General features: G+C 54.0%; 4 protein-coding genes across 4 annotated transcripts in view; 3 read left to right on the top strand and 1 right to left on the bottom strand.

Annotated features, from left to right (window-relative positions):
• Nucleotides 1-6,496, top strand: part of PTSG_07307 (serine/threonine protein kinase) — a gene marked incomplete at its 5' end in the record, with an annotated part of 8,285 nt that extends 1,789 nt beyond the window's left edge. Inside the window, 15 exons of the mRNA XM_004990747.1 lie at nt 249-332; nt 586-669; nt 834-1,315; nt 1,592-1,645; nt 1,737-1,778; nt 1,946-2,020; nt 2,204-2,278; nt 2,471-2,566; nt 2,848-2,943; nt 3,131-3,214; nt 3,388-3,450; nt 3,614-3,676; nt 3,837-3,908; nt 4,174-5,261; nt 5,516-6,496. Coding sequence (XP_004990804.1) covers nt 249-332; nt 586-669; nt 834-1,315; nt 1,592-1,645; nt 1,737-1,778; nt 1,946-2,020; nt 2,204-2,278; nt 2,471-2,566; nt 2,848-2,943; nt 3,131-3,214; nt 3,388-3,450; nt 3,614-3,676; nt 3,837-3,908; nt 4,174-5,261; nt 5,516-6,352 — 3,295 coding nt within the window. The 3' untranslated portion in view covers nt 6,353-6,496. The remainder of the gene's footprint in view (nt 1-248; nt 333-585; nt 670-833; nt 1,316-1,591; nt 1,646-1,736; nt 1,779-1,945; nt 2,021-2,203; nt 2,279-2,470; nt 2,567-2,847; nt 2,944-3,130; nt 3,215-3,387; nt 3,451-3,613; nt 3,677-3,836; nt 3,909-4,173; nt 5,262-5,515) is intronic.
• A 396-nt stretch (nt 6,497-6,892) lies between these two features.
• On the top strand, nt 6,893-11,277 carry PTSG_07306 (uncharacterized protein; the record flags this gene model as incomplete). The annotated part of the gene is made up of 11 exons (XM_004990746.1): nt 6,893-7,332; nt 7,563-7,643; nt 8,003-8,163; nt 8,329-8,493; nt 8,709-8,959; nt 9,163-9,261; nt 9,483-9,596; nt 9,808-9,849; nt 10,059-10,154; nt 10,994-11,059; nt 11,179-11,277. Exons 1-11 carry the CDS (start codon nt 7,067-7,069, stop codon nt 11,275-11,277), a joined length of 1,440 nt encoding a protein of 479 aa, XP_004990803.1. The 5' UTR covers nt 6,893-7,066.
• A 113-nt stretch (nt 11,278-11,390) lies between these two features.
• On the bottom strand, nt 11,391-12,831 carry PTSG_07305 (uncharacterized protein; the record flags this gene model as incomplete). The annotated part of the gene is made up of 5 exons (XM_004990745.1): nt 11,391-11,561; nt 11,762-11,895; nt 12,147-12,263; nt 12,417-12,508; nt 12,680-12,831. 5 exons carry the CDS (start codon nt 12,829-12,831, stop codon nt 11,391-11,393), a joined length of 666 nt encoding a protein of 221 aa, XP_004990802.1.
• Nucleotides 12,832-13,179: 348 nt separating this feature from the next.
• PTSG_12569 (uncharacterized protein) overlaps nt 13,180-16,732 on the top strand; it is a gene marked incomplete at both ends in the record, with an annotated part of 3,913 nt that continues 360 nt past the window's right edge. The window contains 11 exons of the mRNA XM_004990744.1: nt 13,180-13,380; nt 13,597-13,701; nt 13,863-13,988; nt 14,226-14,300; nt 14,603-14,691; nt 14,862-14,958; nt 15,269-15,337; nt 15,591-15,721; nt 15,998-16,126; nt 16,242-16,299; nt 16,557-16,642. Of these exons, the coding sequence (XP_004990801.1) occupies nt 13,180-13,380; nt 13,597-13,701; nt 13,863-13,988; nt 14,226-14,300; nt 14,603-14,691; nt 14,862-14,958; nt 15,269-15,337; nt 15,591-15,721; nt 15,998-16,126; nt 16,242-16,299; nt 16,557-16,642 (1,166 nt within the window). The remainder of the gene's footprint in view (nt 13,381-13,596; nt 13,702-13,862; nt 13,989-14,225; nt 14,301-14,602; nt 14,692-14,861; nt 14,959-15,268; nt 15,338-15,590; nt 15,722-15,997; nt 16,127-16,241; nt 16,300-16,556; nt 16,643-16,732) is intronic.

Here is a 16,732-nt window from a genome sequence, read left to right as displayed (position 1 = left end):
CATCTCTGTCTGTCTGTGTGTGTCGTGTAGTGTCTGTCTGTGTGTCTGTGTGTCTGCCTATGTGTCTGCCTATGTGTCTGTCTGTGTGTCTGTGTGTCTGTCTGTCTGTCTGTCTGTCTGCCTATGTGTGTGTCTGCCTATGTGTCTGTGTGTCTGTGTGTCTGTCTGTTTGACTGGTTTGTCAGTGCCTTCGCTACAAGTGTAAGTTGGCAGCAGCTTACAATGCATGTGCTCTGCCATGGACACAGGTTGAAGGACACAAAGTTGACATCAGCTGCCGCCACAACCATCACAAACCTCATCAACAACAACAATACCCTCGTCCAAATCAGGTATCGTGCGCGTTCTCTCGTTTCGTGTGGTGCTGTCGTTTTGCATCTCTTTGTTGTGTTGCTCTGCGCATTATTGTGTTGCATGAGCATACGCACCTGCTATATTCAAGTGGGTGTATGCACACTCACAACAGTCACACTCACACACACTCACACACACACACACACACACACACACACTTACACACACTTACACACACACACTACCGACACCTTCGATTCCATTCGTCTTCGCTTCTTGTGCCTGCTGCAGTTTGCTGGGGAATGAGCTTGGAGAGCTTGGAGCTCGGATGATCGCAGCTGTCGTCAGGGCAACCGGAAACAACGTTCAGATCACGTGAGCTGCTGGCACTGCCTAAGCTTCACCGTCTGCCTGCCGTTCTCGTGCCTGTTGCTTCCCCCCCCCTCACACACACATACACACACATACACACGCATACACACATACACACACATACACACACACACACATACACATACACACATGCACCATGTGTGCAGGCTGCATGAGAATGACATGCCGCACTTTCGGTCGGAGCTGCGAACACCAACACTATCAGACCAGGGCACCTCCACCCCTGCTGCAGACTCGGAGCCCCCTGCGTCTACCACATTCAGCCCACCAGCACCGCTGCGCACAGCATACCCTGCTGACATGTTCACATCACCGCCCCCCAGCATGTCATCGCCATTGCCATCACACTCGTCGTCAGCGTCGTCGTTCTCGCAGCCCTACTACCGCCCGCAAGGCGACGCCGAAGTGCAGTCAACCCAGCACTCACCGCACCAAACCTCATCCACCACAGCACCCTCATCTGGGCACCACGCGCACGCGCATGCGCACAGGCCAGGCGATGCGAGTCCGATTGCAGACGCCTCTGAGGAGAAGGAGGACCTGAAGAGGAAGGTGAACTACTGGAAGCGCGAATTCGAGCGCCAGAAGCAGCGCCGCGAACGCGATAAGGAGGCGGCAGCAGAGTCACGTGCGTTGTTTGCGTGTGAATGTGTTTTGTTTGCGTGTGGTGTTTCTTTGAATGAGAGAGAGAGAGAGTGTGTGTGTGTGTGTGGTGTTTGATTGCGTGGGTGTCAGTGTGCGAATGCATGTGTGTGTGTGTGTGAATATTTACATGTGTGTGAATATTTACATGTGTGGGTGTCAATCTGTCTCTGTGATTGCAGCCCACTTATATCACTGCCTCATCACCACGCACTGACGGCCCCGCACCCAAATCGCCATGCATCATCTCAAACACATGCAGAGCGCGCGCTTGAAGAGAAATACCGCACGCAAGCTCTCCGCGCCCAACACGCAGGTGACGTTGCATGCGTGGTTGCTTGCCTGCGTGGTTGTTTGTGTTCATTGTTGTCTCTGCGTGCTCACGTCAATGCTGTTCTGTGGTACAGACGGTGTCATCTCGGAGCTGCGAACAAAAGTCGCCACCGCTGGTGAGCGAAAGCACAATATTTGCAGCCGCAGCACGCCTGGCGCTAGCTCCATGCACGCACATGCACACGCACACGCACACGCACACGCACACACATGCACTCACACACTCGCTCACATGCATACAAACTCGCTCACACACACACACACACACACACACATTATGAAGCCACGGAGCACAAAGAGACGGTCAAGCAGCTGCAGGATACCCTAGCGTTGTGGAAGAAGAAGGAAGAAAACATGCGTACGCTGAACCCTTGCACCAACATGTGGAATGCACACACTTTTCCATCGCTGTCACCGCCATTCTGCTCTCTCCCTCCGAATCAACACACACACACGCACACACACCCTACATACGCACACATATATACATACACACATACTCACGCATATCATCTGCATTCCCTTCGCTTCTACACTGCAGGGTCGAACTTGATGGCGGCACAAAAAACATTCGCGACTGTGAACAAAAAGAAGAAGGAGGCGCTGCACACAGCAGGTGCGTCTGTGTGGATGTCACGTGTATGTTGGGGGTGTGTGCGTGCGTTCTGTGCCCGATGTGTTCTTGCATTCACTCGCCCGTGGTGGCCCAAACACCACCCCTCCTCCCAAAACCAACATGTCATCCCACGTGTTCCTCACACCCAATCCCCTTCCACCCCTCCTGGTCCCCACGCGTGCACGTGTACAGAGGAGGATCTGCGGCGGGTCCGCACGGAACTGAAAGACCACAAGGAGAAGACGGCGAAGGATGCAGAGGCACGCGACCAGCAGGCCAAAGACCTTCGTACGTTGCACACGTGGTTGTTGTTGGTGTGTGTGGATGTGGATGTGCATGCGTGTGTGCGTGGATGTGCGTGGATGTACATGTGTGTAGCTATGCTATGTGCGTGTGAATGCTTGTAGTGTACAGGAATGTTAGCTTGCACGTCCCTTTCTCACCATGATTATCGCCATCATCATCGGGTGACGCTTCTGCCTCATTCCAATGCGTGTGTATGTGTTTGTGTGTGTGTGTGTGTGTGTGTGTGTGTGCGCGTGTGTGTGTGTGTGTGTGTGTGTTCACAGGGGAGAAGATTGCGGCGGCCGGAGCAGAGATTGCATCGCTTCGGAAAGAATACAGCCAGAAGCTTGAGGATGCTACAAGAAAGGCCGCTCGCCTGGGTATGTCGATGGTGCTTCAACAGTATGTATGCTCACACATGCATCTTGAATGGTCATCAGTGATACGGGGACACCCGTACGCGTGTGTGATGCACACATGCTGCCCTTTGTTTCCGTTGTTGTTCTCACACGCGTGTGAGTGTTGCTTGGTGGCTTTGTACAACTTGCACGTGAAACTTGCGGGCAGGTGAGGAGAACAAGACGCTGCAGAAGAAATTGCACGCGGCACAAGAGACCGCGTCCCTGGAGGAGCGGGAGAGGAAACAGATTGGTGAGTTGGCACACACACACACACACACACAAGGGCAAGAGGCACGTTGTTCACACACATACAAACGCACACAAGGGCAAGAGGCACGTTGTTCACAATTGCACACACACACACACACACACACACACACACACACACACACACACACACACACACACGATCAAACAAAACAGATCAGCGCCTGCGAGAGGCGACGGCGAAAGTGAAGGAATTGGAGATTGGCAAGCAGAAGTTGGGTACGTTGCTCTGTGCATGCCGATGCAGTGACTACAGTTATCCCTCTGCCGAAGTTTTTTTTTTTTTGCCATTCCTCCCATTTTGTCCCAGTACTCTAAACTCACACATTGCAATGCACATCTGCATCCCCCCCCCCACACAAACACACACACACATACACAGACGACAAGCTTGTCAAGACGGTGGTTAGTCTGCAATCTGCACAGGATCAGATGAAGGCACTTGGTAAGTGTCGTGATGTGTGACAACGCAGCTTCTCTTGTCCGTCTTCATGGGCTGTTTCCTTACTCTCGTTGGTTGTCACCCTCTCAAATGTGCATGCTGTGCTCTCCCTCACCCACCACCCCTGTCTTTGCATGTGTGTCCCTTTTTCCCTGTCGTGCAGAGCACGAGCTGCAGAAATTGAAGCAGTCGCACACCGAGGATGACGCGTACAGGGCCGCCGCCTCCGCCATTGGTGCGTGCAGGCATTCATTTCTTGGTGTCGCCCTGTCCTTTGCGACCGGTTGTTACAGACAGCTTGCCTCTGTTGCTGTGTGATGATGTGTCACTTGACATGGGATCTTCTGCGTTCTTCTCTTGATTGGTTGAAGCGCACACCCGCTGTTGTTCGCTGTCATATGTTATCAAACACGCCTTCTCTAACGTCAAACACACACACACACACACACACACACACACACACACACACACACACACACACACACACACACACACAACAGAGCGCGTGCTGAACTTCCACCTGGGCATTGATTGCGTTGAAGATCGGAAGCGTGCGCTTGGAAAGGAAGGCCCACTCAAAGGCGGACAGGGTAAAATCTGGACTGGCCTCTTTGGTGGGCTGCAGGTGGCGCTGAAGGAGGTTGAAGTGTCCCATGTCCCCGACATCAAGTATTGGCTGTGCGGGGACACGAGCAAACTCCGCCTGCACGACCGGCGTGTGCTGCGTGAGCTCAAGGCAATGGCCAGCCTGCGCCACCCGCACATTGTGCCGCTGCTGGGCACGTGCAAGGACGGCGACGACCGCTTCTTCATCATGATGCCCTGGGCGGAGCACGGCTCCCTCTCCTCCTACCTGCACGAACGGGACCCTGGCCAGGCGCCGCTGACGAAGGTGGACAAGCTGCGTATTGCGTGCGAGATTGCCAGCGGAATGGAGTTCCTGCACATGCGCAATGTTGTGCACCGCGACCTGAAGAGCGGCAACGTGCTGCTGACGGAGCACATGACGGCGCAGGTGTGCGACTTTGGCCTCAGCGCATTCAAGGCAGCAGACTCTTCAGAAGTGTCCAAGATGCCGGGCACCACGCTGTGGGCAAGCCCGGAGCAGCTGGCGGGCAAGGCGCTCAAGTCATCCACGGACGTGTTTTCGTACGGATGTGTGGTGTGGGAGCTGATGTTTGGCATCAAGCCATGGCACCACCTTGAAAACCACGAGCAGGAGACGATCGAGGCATTCTACGACAAGAACAAGTACCTTCCACTCGACAAGTCCATCAACGGGCAGACGCTTGACAAGTTGATGATTGAAGTGCTGAGCAAGTGCTTTCAGCCAGCGGATCTGCGCACCTCCTTCCGTGTGCTCCGCAAGACACTGCAGCCGCAATACATTGCCGAGAAACACCAGAAACAAGTGGACGAGGAGCAACAGCATCTGCTTTTGCATGGGCCACCAGATGCTCCCTGGAAGTTTCCCGAGGATGTGTGGGCGAAACTCTCAGACAAGGCCGTCCAGGTGCAGGCCCGCAAATCTGTCAGCTGTGCTGTTCTCGACCTCTACGACGACACCAACTTTCAACTCATCCAGCAGGTGCGCGTTCGTTTGTGCATGTGTGTGTGCGTGCGTGCGCGTGTGTGTGTATGCATGTGTGTGCGCATGTGCGTGCGTGCGTGCGTGTGTGTGCGTGTGTTAGTGTGGGATGCAACCATATGAACCATACGAGCCACACGTTTTGTTCCTCGCTGTGATGATTTGCGTGAGTGCTTTTGGATGCTCCCACTCGGCGCCCACTGCCCCACGTCTCACTTGTCGACCCCCATCCCCCCCCCAAACACGTCATGCAGCTGTTGGACGAGGCAGGCGGGCGCACGTCACGGGAGAAGGCGGAGCACCCGTTTGGGCGCCATGTTGCCGGCGCGGCGATTGTGCACTCCGACGTGAAGAACACGGCCTTCAATGGCGTCATCCAGCGCGACCAGGCCAGATTCAAGGGCAACACCACCACGGCGCACCACGTGTTTCGCCCCAAATACCAGCTGGACCAGAACGGGCACCCAAAGAACAAGGAGATGAAGCATGTGCTCGGGTACGTGTGCAAGTTGGGCGGCATGAGCAACTTCAAGTACCACCTGCTGAACCAGGACCAGTCCAACGTGCGCATCCAGCGCGTGTTCCACGGCGTGCCCTCGCTTGAAGCCGCGGTGGGCATCCTGGGTGGCGAATTTGCCCAGCTGCAGACCACGGACCAGGGCTGGTACGGCTCCGGCTTCTACTTCACGCCAGACCTCGAGTATGCGCTGGCGTACGCGCGCCCCTGCCCCGGCAGCAAAGTTCCCAAGGAGCTGCACGGCTTGAAGCTGGATGGCAAGGGCACCTTCAACGTCGTTCTCGTGTGCGATGTTGTGTACGGCAACCCATACCCCGTGATTGACCTGCAGCACGTGGGGAAGACGCTCGTTGCCGGGCACGATGCGCACGTTGTTGTCACGGACTTTACCAAGCAGGATGTCCAGCAGGCGAAACCGTTCAGGTCCCACAGTGATTGGACGAAGAAGCAAAAAGTTGGCGGCAAGAAGGTGTCTGCGCGGCCCGTGTCGGAGATTGTGGTCAACACCCCGGACGCCGTGCTCGTTCGCGCCATCCTCATCTTCCACCACGAGGCAAAGCCGGCGACGCCGTGAGCAACAAGGGGCAGCAAGACGACGAGAGGAGGTGGATATGAGGAGATGAGAGGGATGTGCTCGGGGGTGGGGGTTGTTTCCTTCCGGTTAGCAGTCCTGTTTGAACACCGTAGATGAACTAACTGTCATGTGTGTGAGTGAGTGTTGGTGTGTGTGTGTGTGAGTGAGTGTTGGTGTGTGTGAGTGAGTGTTGGCGTGTGTGAGTGAGTGTTGGTGTGTGTGAGTGAGTGTTGGTGTGTGTGTGTGTGTGTGTGTGTGTGTGTGCATTGGATTGCCTGCAAGCCAGCAATACAACGACAAAACTACATAAAATTCGATGCAACATTAACTGCTCCAGACATTCGAAGTCTTCTAAATGCGTTTAGTAGTGGCGAAGACTGACGGTTCCGCGGCTGCGTTTCGAATTTTTTGGACGCCAACAACGAAGCAAAACGGCAGCACCGCCAACCAACCAACCAACCAGCCTGCTCCGCCACCCCACCACCACCTGCTGTTGACGTGCCTGCGATTCCTTCCATGATCCTCTCACATTTCGCGCACGTCGCAAACCACGAACAGCAGCAAACGACGACAACGAGACGAGCGACGGGGCCAGCGAGCGACGAAGCAACGCCGACACAGCAGCACCAGCAGCACCAGCACCACTAGCACCAGCGGTACATTCACACAACTCCAGCAGCAGCAACAGCAACAGCGCCGGTACACCCACCGACAATGACGACTGTGGCCCACGATCCGTCAGCGCAGGAGACGCTGCGAGCAACATCTGCTGGTGAAGACAGGAGCGAGGATGTGGAGGGCGTGACCAAGAGACTGGACCAGACTGTGGTGCTGTCCAGTCCAAACCAGAAGGTGGAGAGCAGCGCGCACGCTGATGATGATGCTGGCGATGAGGGTTGCGTTGCGGCGCTGAGACGCAAGCGCAGCTCTGTTGCCAGCGACGACTTGCCAGCGCCGTTTCTCCGTGTCCGCAGCATCGAGTACGTGTATATGCATGTGTGTACATGTGCGTACGTGTAAATGTGTGTGTGTGTGTACGTGTGTGTTGGAGCGCTTGCGTGTGCGCATGTGTGTGCACACAAGTGTGCGGAGAGTGTGTGCGGTACTTCCTACTCGCATATACGTTGCTGTTCTTCAATATCAGCGGCCTTTGCTCCTGATCTCACCACGAAATCCTGAAATCTGTGTGATCTCCCGGTGTTCATTGCAGGGAGGTGGCGGCGAAGAAGAAAGTCCTCTTGCACGACGTCGACGCTGGCGCCCCGTGCCTGTCGTGTTCCGATTGTCCAGGGTAAGCACCTCCAAAACGCACACTACTAGCATTCATTCTCTCTGTTTCTTGCTGATTGATCGTCATGGTGGAAGCCACGCGGCTTCTTTGCCATCCCGAGTGGAATAGGCAGTCTTGACTGATGTCATTCATGACAACAGGGCAAGCTGGTACACACGCTCACACGCTTACACACGCTTACACGCTTACACACACACACACATACACACACACACACACACACACACACACACACACACACACACACACACACACACACACACACACACACACACACACACACACACACACACACACACACACACACACACACACACACACACACACACACACACACACAGCGCGCCACACACACGCAGCTTTCAGTTGCACGTGTGGCGAAAGATCTGCACGCACTGCCGGTGTCCGTGGGAGAACCACGACATCTTTCATGAGGACGACAACGAAAAGGAGACGACTGTCATCTACAATGAGCAAGGGCAGTCCACGCGCCAACAGGCACTCCAGTCCCTCAAGACACGTGAGTTTGAAATGAGCAGAGTGTGCAAGAGAGCGACTGAATTTACAGCCGAGTCTTGTCCGCACATCTACCCATTGTCGCACTCACACTCACACTCACTACCACTCACTTTCACACTCACACACACACTGACCACTGTCATCCACCAATCACCGAACACAACAGACCTGAAGCAGCTGAGCCACACGCAGAATCCGGTGCAGGACAAGGAAGCGCATATGTGCACGAGCATCTGCGATGATGAGACGCTCTTCAAGTTTTCGCGCCTGAATTCCCGACGCATGCGCGATCAGCGCGACTCCAACGTCTTCCCCGCGCACACTCACACCCGTGCGTGTGTATGTTTGTATGTTTGTGTGTTTGTGTGCTTGTGCGTGTGTTTGTGCGTTCGGGTTGATGCGTGTGTCTGTGTGTGTCTGTGTGTGTGCATGTGTGTGCGCGGTGAACTCCTCCACCTGCAAACCCTCCATCGCTACATCTACTTTCCGTTGATTTCACCGTCCCCTTCTCCTTCCTCCACCCGCTTATTCCGCCTTCCCTTGCAGTGACTGGGCCGTGCGCGTGCTGCCATCAGGATATCAAACCTTCAGACACGGCGACGGTTGCGCAAGTGAAAACAGGCGAGGAGCAATTTCACTTCAACTGTTTCGTGTGCAAGCAGTGTCGCGAGCCCATTGTAGGCCCAGGGTTCTATGCCTATCGATTGCGTCATCGCCAGGGCGTGGATGACGAGCTGCAGTTGTGTGCGCGCTGCCATGCAGAAAAGTATCTCCCCCGCTGCGCAGGCTGCGACGAGGTAGGTCTGTTGTTTGTTTGTGTGCTTATGTGTGTGTGTGCGTTAGCTAATGTGTGTGTGTGCGTTAGCTTATGTGTGTGTGTGTGTGTGCGTGGCTGTCAACGCGCCGTGCTTTGCTTTTGCCGATGCTTTACCAATCACCCACGTGAAATCACTGCGTCACACGTTTTCTGCTTGTGTTTCCGACACGCGTTTTATTGCAGTTGATCTTTGATCCATACTTTACGCAAGCGGAGCACAGAAATTGGCACCAGGAGCACTTCTGCTGCCACCTCTGCGACGTTCACCTTGGCGGCAGTCAGGTGTGTGTGTGTGTGCTTGTACATGTGTTTTCGTGTGTTGTGTGTGTGTGCGTGTGTGTGTGTGTGTGCGTGTGTGCGTGTGTGTGCATGTGTGTGTGTGAACTTGTGTTCACCGCTGTCAGGGAGTGCTTTCGTCCTTGCTCGTTGCATTGCGGGTTGTCGAATCTTACCTTCCCCACTGCATTCACATGCGTGTGTGTTTGGTTTTGCGATGATGAAAGTATACGAAAACGGACAGCGGTGAGCCCGTGTGTATTGCGTGCTACAACACCAAGCTTGCTCCCATGTGCCACGCCTGCAGCAAACCCATCCACACTGACCAGATGCTGCTCGAGGTAATCATGCAGACACGAGTGACTGTACGTGAATGCCTGTGTGCGTGTGTGTGCGTGTACGCGCGTGTGATGCGCTTCTGTATGTGTGAATGTGCGTGTTATGCGCTTCTCTGCGCGCGTGTAGGCGTGTGTGCCTTCATCATGCCACCCCCGTATTGCTTGCAACAGCTGCTTATGTTTCTTTCCTCACCGCACACTCCGCCTCCAACAGATTGGCGATCGAAGTTTCCACGGCGATCCTGCATGCTTCCACGTGCGTGCCATCGTGCCGATGCACACACAGAGACACACGCGTGGCTGTGGCATTTGCTCCATCATCACACTTCAGCACGATGTGATGCTTCACTTAACGTTCTTCTCATGTTGTTGTTGCCACTGGATACTCAACTGCCACCTCTTGCGTTCATTCACAACCTCCCATCACCACGATGCTTGGCGCTCATTCCAAATGCGTTGCGATAGTGTGTAACTTGTGGAGATCATCTGTACTCAGAGGAAAAGGGTGGAAATGGCGTTTTGCTCAACGATCGCCTCTACTGCAGAAAACACGCGGCAGAGGTAACGTTTTCGCTGCTCTTGTTGTTGTTGTTGTTGTTGTTGTTGTTGTTGTTGTTGTTGTTGTTGTTGTTGTTGTTGTTGTTGTTGTTGTTGTTGTTGTTGTTGTTGTTGTTGTTGTTGTTGTTGTTGTTGTTGTTGTTGTTGTTGTTGTACACTCCGCCTCCAACAGATTGGCGATCGAAGTTTCCACGGCGATCCTGCATGCTTCCACGTGCGTACCATCGTGCCGATGCACACACAGAGACACACTCGCGGTTGTGGCATTTGCTCCATCATCACACTTGAGCATGATGTGATGCTTCACTTAACGTTCTTCTCTTGTTGTTGTTGCCACTGGATACTCAACTGCCACCTCTTGCGTTCATTCACAACCTCCCATCACCACGATGCTTGGCGCTCATTCCAAATGCGTTGCGATAGTGTGTAACTTGTGGAGATCATCTGTACTCAGAGGAAAAGGGTGGAAATGGCGTTTTGCTCAACGATCGCCTCTACTGCAGAAAACACGCGGCAGAGGTAACGTTTTCGCTGCTCTTGTTGTTGTTGTTGTTGTTGTTGTTGTTGTTGTTGTTGTTGTTGTTGTTGTTGTTGTTGTTGTTGTTGTTGTTGTTGTTGTTGTTGTTGTTGTTGTTGTTGTTGTTGTTGTTGTTGTTGTTGTTGTTGTTGTTGTTGTGGTAGTGGTAGTGGTGGTGGGAGTTTTGGTTGTAGCTGGCCGTTGTTGTTAGCTGCCAGTGATGCGCTCGCTTCTGCGTGCCTGCAAGCAGCTTGTGCGCGTGTTTTTTCTGTGATGCGTGAGGCTCACATGGCTGTTGTTTGGTGATGCACTCGTTTGCTTGCAGGCAACAGAGGCGCTGACGGTTCGCTGTTTCGTCTGCAGCCAGGAAATCACAGAGAACCACATCAAGGTATCTCGGCATGTGTGCTTTCTTGTGTATGGTTGGGGAGGCAGTCAAAGAGACACACAATGCATCATCATCATGATCACCGTCATCATCATCATCATCATCATCATGACCATCATCAGCGTACCGCCTGGATCATCTGCAGCATTTGGTACGCGGTCATGAGCCGCGGGCGCGAGTGGAACCCAAGCGGATCAGCGAGACTGCGCTCCAGGGCCTGATGCACACACACACACACACACACACACACACACACACACACACACACACACACACACACACACACACACACACACACACACACACACATGGAGAGGTAAGCACATGCCGTTGTTCAATCACAACCGCCCCCGCCTCTCCACATAGCCGCCATCAATACGACTGCTGCGACGACAACGACGACGATGCGAACCTTTGGGTCCTTGAAGCAGAGGTGCTCTGTTGGGGTGACGGGCGTGAGTGGCGCCCACGGCAGCACATATGCTGTCCAGTACATCATGTTGATCTGTTGGAGTGGGTTGGAGTGTTGGAGTGGGTTGGAGTGTGATGGTGTGTGTGTATGTGTGTGTGTGTGTGTGTGTGAGTGCGAATTTAAATGAGATTCAACGTTAGAAAGGGATCGTTCGAACAGATACAGGCATACACACACGCACACACACAGACACACACAGACATAGAGACACACGCAAGCACACCATTGCGCACCAGCCATTGTGGCAGCATCATCTCGTCTGCAATCTTGCACATTGGCGCCAGGAGCACCACGCCCGACACAATCTGGCGCACGCGGCTGTTGGGGGCCGCCAGCAGCAGCGTCAATGCACCGCCCATGGACTGCCCTGCACACATGCAAATGCATGCAGACAGAGCAGAATGTGGACGTGTAAACAACGTGCATGAGGTGGCGTGCGGCAGTTTGCACAGGGAACGGTCACATGAGGGCATGGATGCAAGAACACATGAGTGCAGCAGCTGCCACTTCAAAATCACGGCTCCTACGTATTGATTTCAACACACACACACACACACACACACACACACGCACACATATACACGCACACATACACGCACACACGCACGCAGTACGCACCGATGATGAAGCATGGACGAGTGATGCCCTGGTCGGTAAACTCCTTGAAGACCGCGGTCATGTAGTCGGCAAAGTCATCGACAAGATGCTGATAGTCGTTGACAAGGCAGCGCAGTCCTGCAGCAGTGGGATAGTGGGGCGGTTATCAGCAATGTGTGGGTGAGGGGTGTGGCTACATCTGTGGGTGGTGACTGCAAGGGAAGACATCCTCTGCACAAACGCACATCGTTTGCAAAACACATCACTTGCACAATCGCCCATCGTTCACACCTTCAGAGTGTCCGTGTGCATGGTGTGAGACGCCAAAGACGGCAAAGCCTTGCTGCATGAGCTCTTCACTGCCAACACGCTCCGCATACGCGCTGCACACAAGACAACAAGAGAGGAGGACAGTAGTTGGGTTGGGCCCAGAGTTGACAGAACACATCACACACAGATGTGTGCGATCGCATCTACAGCTGGAAATGCAAACATGATTACAGACACAACAACACAACGCACACAAGAAGCACCAATCAAAACAACACACTCACTCGATGTGATGAGCGTAGCCGTGGGCAAGGAAGATGAAACCGCGGATGCTGGTGCGGTCCTCAGGCACCCAGCGCCGCTCATCCAACCGCACGCCCCGCTCCGTTACAAAGCTTCTCCTCTTCTCCACACCACCACCACGAGCACCACTCATCGTCAGTCTTGTTCTCGTTGTTGTTTCTTCTTCTTCTTCCCACTGACTTCAATGTCACGAAAATCATGAATAACACACATAGCTATCGTTAGTTCTGCCAAACAACAAACAACCACGCCTCACTCAACGCAAGAGAAGCAAGCACCCTCTTGTCTGTGTGTGTGTTGATCTCGCTCACATCAGGACACGGACGCATCGTCACGAACGAGTTGGCAGCGGAAAACCAGACTGGGTGTGAGATCACATCGCGCACTAAACGCACGCACGTACGCACACACATATACTCATACGGATACAACTGCACGTCTGTGCACACATCTGTACGCACGCATCTCTCCAACCAACAGCATGTCACTGTTTCGGAAGCTGAGCTCCAAGAAGAAAGTGCGTGGCCCGCGCACTGCCACCACACACGATGAGCCACAGGATGAGCAGCAAGAACAGCAAAAAGCCAAGCAGCAGGGTCAGGATCAGCCAGATCAAGCCGAAGGGGCCGACGATGATGGCATGGAAAGCTCAGAGGAAAGCTCACCCGGCCAAAGCAGACTGGTACGTGAATGACTGAATGAGTGCGTGTGTGCGTGAGAGAGTGTGTGCGTGTGTGAGTGAGTGAGTGCGTGTGTGAGAGTGAGAGTGAGTGTGTGCGTGTGCGTGTGCGTGTGTGTGTGTGTGCAAGTTTGTACGTGTGCCTGGATGTCTTGCGTTTGCTGCGGCGCGTTGCTGGGACATCTCACCGCTGCATGCCCTTTTGCAACTGGTTGGCAGAGACGCACACCGACGAAGAAGGGCGTGTTCCGCCGCGTGTTCTCCTTCAAGCGTAACACGTCCACGACTGCGTTTGAACCCGCCGCCCGCAAAGACGAGGACGTGGTGCGTACATTTGGGACGCGCTGATGCATGGTGGTGGTGCGCGCGCGCGCGTGTGTGTGTTGATCAAAGCTGCAGCGAGAGGGCTGATGTCTTGGATGCCGATAGCATTGCGCTTGCTGCTGCTGCTGCTGACACTGGACTTCGGTGTTCTTCGTGTTCAGGATGCGATGCCAACAATGGAGGTGGCATGGACGACCGATCTTGGGTTCCACCACGAAGCAAACGAGGACAAGGCCACCATCATCGAGGACCTGTTCAAAGAGTTCCCGCCAAAACACGAACACGAGGTTGTAGTTGTGTTTTTTGCTTGTGTGCCTGTGTGCCTGTGTGCCTGTGTACCTGTGAACCTGTGTGCTTGTGTGCTTGTGTGCTTGTGTTTGATTTGTACGTGTGTATGCTACTCGTTGGCTGTCTGGCGCGCGGCGTTGGTGCTGGTCGTGTATCCGCTGGGCGACAACAAATCCTGTTTGCTCGATGGTGGCATCTCAACGCGTGTTCATGCACCGTTCTCGCATCACCTGCAGTACAACGGCACGCCCCAGCAGAAGCTGAGTGTCTTTGCTGTCTTTGATGGTCATGGTGGCTACGAGGCATCGGAGGTGCGCTGCTTCTTGGGTCTTGTTGCTGCATGTGCTTTGCTGGGGTGCTGTGCATGCGTGGGTGAGTGTGTGAGTATATTTGTGTGTGTGTGTGTGTGTGTGAATGAGTGTGTGTGTGAATGAGTGTGCGTGCGTGCGTGCGTGCGTGCGTGCGTGCATGTGTGTGTGTGTGTGTGCATGTGCATGTGTGTGTGTGTGTGTGTGTGTGCATGTGTGTGTGTGTGTGTGCTCTTGAAACCGCAGCAGCAGCATCTCAACTCACGCGACACCACCTCCCCGCCCATCTGTGGTTCGGTTTGCAGTGGGCACAAACGCACCTGCACCAGCACCTGAGCGATCTGCTGTGGCGCAGCAACTACGACGACAAAATCACAGACGCCCTTCACCACAGGTGCGCTTACGCTATCACGTCGTGGCATTTTGTTGCGTTGGGGGTTGTGTGGCCTGTGTGACTGGACGTGCATGCATTGGAGGGCACTCGATATGCTTTCAAGCTGTCGCCACTCACAACATACCCTCGCATCACCACCACCACCACCACCATCACCATTATCGCTGCAGCTTCAAGGCGACGGAGGACGGGTTTTGCGAGTGGGCGAAGAAGAAGAAGAACATGGCTGGATCGTGTGCCACGTGTGTCGTCATCAAAGGCCGCAAGGTAACGCCATGACCAGGGACGCGGGACATGGAAACGTGACGCGATGTGTTGTGTGTGTGTGTTGAGGGGGTCTGTGGAGGAGTGTATGATTGGCCGTGATGTGGTGGCGGCTGCCAGTTCGACTCTGATCACCACCACCACTACCGTCATCATCACCACCGCCACCATCATCATCATCATCATCATCATCATCATCATCATCATCATCATCATCATCATCATCATCATCATCATCATCATCATCCTCATCATCATCATCATCATCATCATCATCATCATCATCATCATCATCGCCACCGTCGTGTGTCAGGTGTTTTGTGGCAATGCTGGCGATTCCAAAGCGATGATCATTCGTCAGGTCCGCAAGCAGACGCCAAAGGTATCGCCCCATCGTCACCATCGTCATTGTTGTTCACCTTGTGGTGGAAAGTGTGGAATGGGGGTGACAGGTGCATCGTTGTGTTTCACTCATGCGTTGTCACAACTGTCACTAAATCTCATGTCAATGTGCTCCGTCACACACACATACATACACACACATACACACACACACACACACACACACACACACACACACACACCACAACAAACAACTCATCTAACACCCCCCTCCCTCTCTTCGTGTGCGCCAGGCTGCGGACCGAAGCGACTTGAACCACCGCCACGGGTCGCACCTCAAGTCCGAGCGCGTGCGCATCAAGAAGGCGGGCGGTCGCATCGCCCCCGACGGCAGCGTCTACGGCGTCCTCTTTCCAACAAGGGGGTGAGGCGTTGATGTGCGCGTGTGTGTTTGTGTGTATGAAGATGTGTGTGTGGGTGTGAGTGAGTGAGTGTGAGTGAGAGAGTGAGAGAGTGAGAGAGTGTGTGAGTGAGTGTGTGTGTGTGTGTGTTTGTGTAACTGGTCGAGGTTAAGGGGTTTGGTCTTCAGGCACGCTGCGTTTCCTGCAGTGATGATACCTGTTCGTTCTCTCCTCCCACGCCCCCCCCTCTCATCATCACCACCACCACCACCACCAACTCCACTCCGTTGACGTGCCAGGTTCGGGGACATTGACGTGAAGGCGGACGGGCGTCCTGTTGTGATCTGCACCCCCGATGGCGCCGGCTTTGACAAGTGGTCGCCATATGTGCTCGACACGGACACCGTCTCCTACCTCGTCATCGCAAGGTGTTGTGTTGTGTTGTGTGTAGGTTGCTCCATATTCACTGCCTTCTATCTCGCCTTGTCCGCATCATCATGCTCACACCACGATCACTACCCTCACGATCCACCCCCGCTACAGTGACGGCCTGTGGGACTTTGTGTCGGACAAGGACGTGGAGGCACTGACCATGCAATACGTGAGCACGACAGCACCACCCCACCGATCCCTGTTCATGCACACATGTCTTTGCTGTGGGGATGGCGGTGATCAGAGAAGCTTCGTTCATCACGAGTGCTGGCAATTACCACCAGCACACCTTACCGTCTCCACCAACCACATCCATCACAACTCATCCCAACTTGCTCACCACCACCACGACCACAACCACGACCACAACCACGACCACAACCACGACCACAACCACGACCACGATCGAATGACGCGTGGCTGCAGCAATCGCCGAAAGAGATCGCTGTTGAGTTGACGAAGGAGGCGCGAATGGGGGGCAGTGAAGACGACATCACCATCATCGTCGTCAGGTCAGACAGTTGTTGTTAAGTTGTTGTTTAAGTTGTTGTTTAAGTTGTTGTTGTTGTTGTTGTTGTTTAAGTTGTTGTTTAAGTTGATGT

This window comes from Salpingoeca rosetta (genome assembly GCF_000188695.1).
Source record: "Salpingoeca rosetta unplaced genomic scaffold supercont1.22, whole genome shotgun sequence".
Taxonomy (NCBI): domain Eukaryota; class Choanoflagellata; order Craspedida; family Salpingoecidae; genus Salpingoeca; species Salpingoeca rosetta.
The sequence above is the reverse complement of the archived record's forward strand: the minus strand, read 5'-3'. Positions and strand labels throughout refer to the sequence as shown.